General features: G+C 47.6%; 1 protein-coding gene across 7 annotated transcripts in view; it reads right to left on the bottom strand.

The window, feature by feature from the left end:
• Positions 1-2,313: 2,313 nt before the first annotated feature.
• LOC144282167 (ribonuclease 4) overlaps positions 2,314-6,000 on the bottom strand; it is a 20,956-nt gene continuing 17,269 nt past the window's right edge. For all 7 annotated transcript variants that reach the window (XM_077845455.1, XM_077845454.1, XM_077845449.1 and 4 more), the window contains one exon: positions 2,314-3,535. In XM_077845455.1, coding sequence (XP_077701581.1) covers positions 3,075-3,518 — 444 coding nt within the window. In that variant the 5' untranslated portion in view covers positions 3,519-3,535 and the 3' untranslated portion in view covers positions 2,314-3,074. The remainder of the gene's footprint in view (positions 3,536-6,000) is intronic.

The raw sequence follows: 6,000 nt of genomic DNA, 5'->3' as shown, positions 1-6,000 counted from the left end.
AGCCACCTAGGCACCCCAGTAGTTCTATTTTTAATTTTTGGAGGAATCTCCATATGGTTTTCCATAATGGCTGCCCTAATTTACATCCCCATCAGTAGTGTACCAGGGTTCTCTTTTCTGCATATCCTCATGTTTAACGTTGGTCTCAGCTATTGGATAGTGATGTCATCAACTAGGGATGCCTGAAGGCATGTGCATTGCCCCCCACAGACATTTTCCCAACCAGAACTGATTCTGTCGCTGGACTGGCCCTTGTGGCTCATATTATGATTGCAAGATATACCTCAGCAACAACCATCAGGGAACTTTGAAAAAACAAGACTTATTATTCATATATTCTGGAAGGTACATGGCACACCCAAAGCCACATAAGTTCTTGTGTAGAGAAAGAGGGCACAGACTTGGGGCTCTGCCTTTATTAGGGCCTAGGGTGGGATGCCTAAGATTTTGAGGTTTCATGTTTTATTGGTGAATTTAAAACATAAAAGCAAGAATGAAAGCATGGGAAAGGAAAAGCAGGGTCACACAAACGGTCAGGTATCTATCTAGATCACCCAAGGCTGAAAGGGGAACTTCGTGGGCGGGATGGCATGGCTCCTTATCTAGTTGTACAGCTGGCAATATATTTATTTGAGATGGATGTTTTTGAAACAGATGGCTTGGCAATCAAAAGCTTCTTGTCAGGCACTTTACACTCACACCTGTCGTTTTGTTTTTTTATCTTAAATGAGAGTCATCCTATAATAGATGCGTGGTGATATCTCATTGCAGTTTTGACTTGCATTTCCCCGGTGGCTAGTGATGGTGAATGGCATAAACATACAATGGAATGTTATTCAGCCTTAAAAAGGAAGGAAATCCTGTGATTTTTGACATCATAGATGGACCTGGTGGACATTATGTTGAGCGAAATAAACCAGACACAGAAAGACAAATATTGCCTGATCTCACCATATGTGGAATCTACAGTAGTCAGAATCATAGAAGCAGAGTTCAGTGGTGGTTACTAGGGGCTTGGGAGGTAAGGGAATCGGGGAGGTGTTGGCCAAATTTCAGCTGTGCCACTGAATAAATTCTGAGATCCGAGGTGTAGCATAGTGACTGTAGGTATGTTGAAACTCAAAATAGAGTTGCTATGCTAAGCCCCACATCACCAAATTGAGACTTCATGACAGTTTTGGCTCGTTCAGCACTAGTTAGATCATCTGCCGATAGATCCCTGCCATCCCCTGAAGGAAAGTGATCTTGCAACAACTGATCTGCTTTTTTGCCAAGTATAACATCCTTGTTCCTGCTTCCTCCTGCCTATAAACATCTTTCATTTTGTACAGCGCCCTGCAGGTCCTTTCTCTCTGCTAGATTGGATGCCGCTTGATCCATGGATCACTGAATAAAGCCAATAAGACCTTAAAAATTTACTGGGCTTAAGGGGTCCCTGGCTAGTTCAGGTCCTCTTGATCTCTGGTTTGTAGGTTCGAGCCCCACGTTGGGTGTAGAGATTACTAAAAATAAATAAATAAACTTAAAAAAAAGAAAGTCAGGGCAGCCCTGGTGGCACAGCGGTTTAGCGCCGCCTGCAGCCCAGAGTGTGATCCTGGAGACCCGGGATCCTGGAGTCCCACGTCGGGCTCCCTGCATGGAGCCTGCTTCTCCCTCTGCCTGGGTCTCTGCCTTTCTCTCTCTCTCTCTGTGTCTCTATGCATAAATAAATTTTTAAAAACTTTAAAATAAATAAATAAAAAACGAAAGTCATTTGAAAAAATGTACTCAGTTTCATTTTTTTTTTAAACAGGTGGCAATACAGTACTATAAGCTCGAAATTTACCGACAGGATAAGTCCTGTTTCTTAGCACACACAGAAAATGCTGCCTATGTACGGTGATAGATTTGTTAATCAGCCCGATTGTAGGGTTTATTTCAGGAAGTATATGTACACCAAATCACTATTTTAAAAAGATTTCTTTCTGTATCTGCTATAACTCAAATGATTCCAGTTTAGTCCTTACACACACACACACACACACACACACACACACACACTTACTTTCCTAGCATCTTCCCACATCTCCATTCCCCAATTTGTTTAAAATAGTCAAAGGGAGAAGGAAAGGGTGTGAGAATTGGGAGGGATCGTTCCCCTCCACACACAGACACAGTGGTTTCTGTGTCATGGTCATGGATCTGGTGGGCATTAGTTTTTGACCAGAGTATATGAGGATACTAAGGTGTGTGCATGCTTATGAACGTAAGAATTAAAAGAGGGTAGGGGGAAAATTATCGCCCCCACAAGAACCACAGCACAGGCTTCTCAGATAACGTACTCTAAGTCCTTTATTACAAGGAAAACATGAAAGATGTTTCAATCAGGAGGAATGAGTGAGTCTTAAATGATCTAGCACATTCTTAATATTCTGACTTGCAAGAGTGATTTAAAAGATGGGAAAGAAAGAAAGGAAAACTCTTGTATCATTTCTCGGTCTTGTCAGACCCCAGCACAACAAGGAGCCCGATTATGCAGATAGAGCTCTCATTTTGCCAGCCTGCATTTCCAAATTTCTAATGCTTCTCCCAACAGCTGACTTTTGGGAATAACAAAAAGCAATTGCTTTCAAAATGCTCCCTGTGGTGAAGTGGAAAAAGCCCTGGATTAGTAGCCAGTTCAACTGGATTTCTGTCTCAGCTTTTCCACGGATTTCATGGTCTTCCGCAAATCCCTGAACTTTGGGCTCCTACATACAACAGCATCAACAGCATCCCCCAAGTGCGGGGCCATTAAAAGGAGATGATTTAGATGAAAGCACTTTGAAATGCTGTTTAAATCCATATAATGACTGAATTCCAGAGGACAGGCTCTGAGAGCTAGACTGATTAGTATTATAAAAGAAATCAAAAAAGTTGAGTACAGAAAAGCCCAGAGTCATTACAAGTTTACGTCTGCATTTCTCTTTGATACAATTGTACTTAACTGAATGGATTATAAAGAGAAAAAAGTAAAAAGCAGAGGAGACAGAGCTTGGGGCAGCTCCCGTGCACTCCTCGCTGCTATTCAAGACGTAGGCTAAAGGCCAAGGTGTCTATCTGTCAAAGTGCACAGGGAGCTCCGGGTCCCCCTCGCAGGCAATGACCACGTGCCGAGTGCTCGCCGACGCCCGATACCTGCAGTTGGGGGCCCGGGAGCTGCCCGTCTCCCTGCAGTCCGTGACCTTCACTACACCCTCATGGCAGTTCATCTTGCCATTCTTACACTGGATGTTGGTGGTGCTACAGATACTACGAATGTTCCAGATGTCTTCATGGACGAAGGTGTTGAAGCGCTTGCACTGGCGCGTGGTCATCTTCCGCCTTTGCATCATGACGTTGCAGTAGGTGTCGTTGCCACCCTTCCCCTCAGGGTCCACGTGCTGCCGCAGGAATCGCTGATACATGCGGTCCTGGCCGTCGGCGGGCTGCACCAGCCCCAGCCCCAGCAGGGTTAGCAGCAAGAGCAAGAGCAGAGCGCGGGTCCTCGGCGGGGCCATCACTAGCTCGGAGATGCCTACACGGACACCCAAGAGGCGGGAGAAAGCAAGGTGAAACCCGGGAACAGGGGAGGGGTGCTGAGAGCGGCCGACTGGCCTCGCCCCGACTCGGTCCCCTCTCTGCTTACAGGACTTTGTGTTGACCCCTCTTGATGGTGGGAACAAACATTTGTTTTACAGAGTCAAGCACGCAAACAAACAGAAGCCTCCGGAGCAGCAGCAACGAAAGCACCACACTAGAGACTTCAGAGCTCTGACTAACTGAAGAAAGGACCCCAGGCCCCCGGCTCTAAAATCTGTACTCTCACCACCATCCTGACTCGCCCATCCCGCTTCCTAAATATTCAAGATATGAACCACGTCTATGCTCAGAGTTGCTTCTCTCTAGCAACAGAATTCTTTTATTTAAAGATTTTACATTCGTGACAGACACAGAGAGAGGCGGAGGGAGATGCAGGCTCCCTGCAAGGAGCCCAATGTGGGACTCGATCCCAGGATCCTTCCCAGAACCAAAGGCAGACCCTCAACCACGGAGCCCCCCAGGCGGCCCCTAGCAGCGGGACTGGATCAGGGCTGGTGCTGCCTCGGGCTGTCGGACTGGGACTGGCAGGAAGTGTGACCTTGACCCACAGGGCCCTGGCTGGGACCAGGCCTGTCACAGGGCGGGAGAAATCGTCGCCCATCCAACAGGGAGAGAGCAACCCAGAGTGGCCGGGGCAGCTCCCGGAGGCAGGCAGGCCCAGGCCTGCCGCGCCGCCGAGCCTCCACCGAGCTCCCCGGACAGCTGCGGCCGTGCCACCGTCCCTCTGGGGTGCCGCCTCCTGGAGCCCAACTGAGGCACCGCCTGCACCCGCACTTTGGTGAGGGCCACGGCCAGGATGAGGCAGAACCGTCTGCTTGCCCATGGACCCTGCTCCATGCCCCCTCCTGTGTCCACAGCCGCCCTCCAGCGGAGCCCAGAAAGCTGGAAGCTCTAGGCCCCTTGTGGGGCGTCACTGATGGGTGCAATGGCGTCAGGAAAAGGGGAAGCCAAGGGGCAGCGAGCCAAGGCGCTCTGCTCCTCAGCCAGCACTCGAGGGCACAGCTGGCACCCTGGTAATGGCTTCACTGCAGCGCTGTGCTTTGGGTCGTCTTCCCCAGGTCCAAGCCTGGCCTCTCCTCTTGCACAGAGCAGTCGACTTTCTCCCCTCCTGCTCCTTTATGACCGAGCTTGGAGTTCAGCAAGATAACTGGCTACAGAGAAGACTTCACTCACGCAAGAGCAAACCCACGGCGTCGGCCACACCAACCAAATTTAACAAGACACAGCAAAATATTTGCAAGCAGAAGTCCAGTGCAAACATTAATGGGTACAGCCAGGCATAGCAGAAAACCGAATGACCCCAAATCATTGCAACACATTCTTTGTGGTCAGAGCTTGCCCCAAAGGATTTGCTGCTGCACCAGGTTGACTCTCAATAAGAACTAGGTTTTTTTAAAGATTCTATTTATTTATTCATGAGACGCATACACACACACACACACAGAGAGAGAGAGAGAGGCAGAGACACAGGCAGAGGGAGAAGCAGGCTCCATGCAGGGAGCCCGACGTGGGACTTGATCCTGGGACCCCAGGGTCATGCCCTGAGCTGAAGGCAGACGCTAAACCACTGAGCCACCTGGGCTAATTCTGATACTGTGACCCCAAACACCTAGCTTTGCCACATTAACTGTATGACCTTGGGGATATTACTTAACCTCCCAGAATATTTTCTCAAAAATAAAACAAGCATCATCATAATCCCTGCCTCTTACAGATGTTATAAAGAATAAGTGATGAAAAAAAAAAAGAATAAGTGATGAAATCCATGTAAAGTGCTTATCACAATGCCTAGCCCATGATAAGTGTTTAGTAAATGTTGGCAGTGATCTTTTCACAATTTCCATTCTTCTTGGTTTCCTCTGCTTCCTTCAATCTGATAAAAAATAATGAATGACTGCAGCAAATTGTATATATTTTGGATCCTCTCCCTTTTATTTTTTAGAGTATTTCTATTCCCAAGGAACTACAAGGCTCTTCTTAAGCTGAAATATCTCACCTACTAGAATTTTCTGCTGTGTCTCTAAGAGAAATGTGTCCTCTCCACATTGCATGGAATTTTCTTCCTTGAATGCCACCATGCCTCGAAGGACTTGACACTTTTGAGGCTTTTCTTCACTTTTCCTTGCAAAGTCCATAAAGTACAGCCGGCCAGCATTTTAATTCCTCAAGTGATTCACGCGAGGGAAAATGACCTGCTTGTGACTCGGTATTTCATACTAAACAGCTTTTGACCGTGAGAGAACTAGAAACCCGAGCAAAGAGTCCTAGGACTGGCTCCACAGCTGCTAGCAGAACGGGAAGCACCGCATCCCCCTGCTTTGCCGTCTCCCAGGAAACAGTCATTTGCCCCAACATAGAGCAGAGTGTGCCATGGTAACGCTCTAAGCAGATTTTTGGAGA

The sequence above is a fragment of the Canis aureus genome, chromosome 13 (genome assembly GCF_053574225.1).
Source record: "Canis aureus isolate CA01 chromosome 13, VMU_Caureus_v.1.0, whole genome shotgun sequence".
NCBI classification, from domain to species: domain Eukaryota; kingdom Metazoa; phylum Chordata; class Mammalia; order Carnivora; family Canidae; genus Canis; species Canis aureus.
The sequence above is the reverse complement of the archived record's forward strand: the minus strand, read 5'-3'. Positions and strand labels throughout refer to the sequence as shown.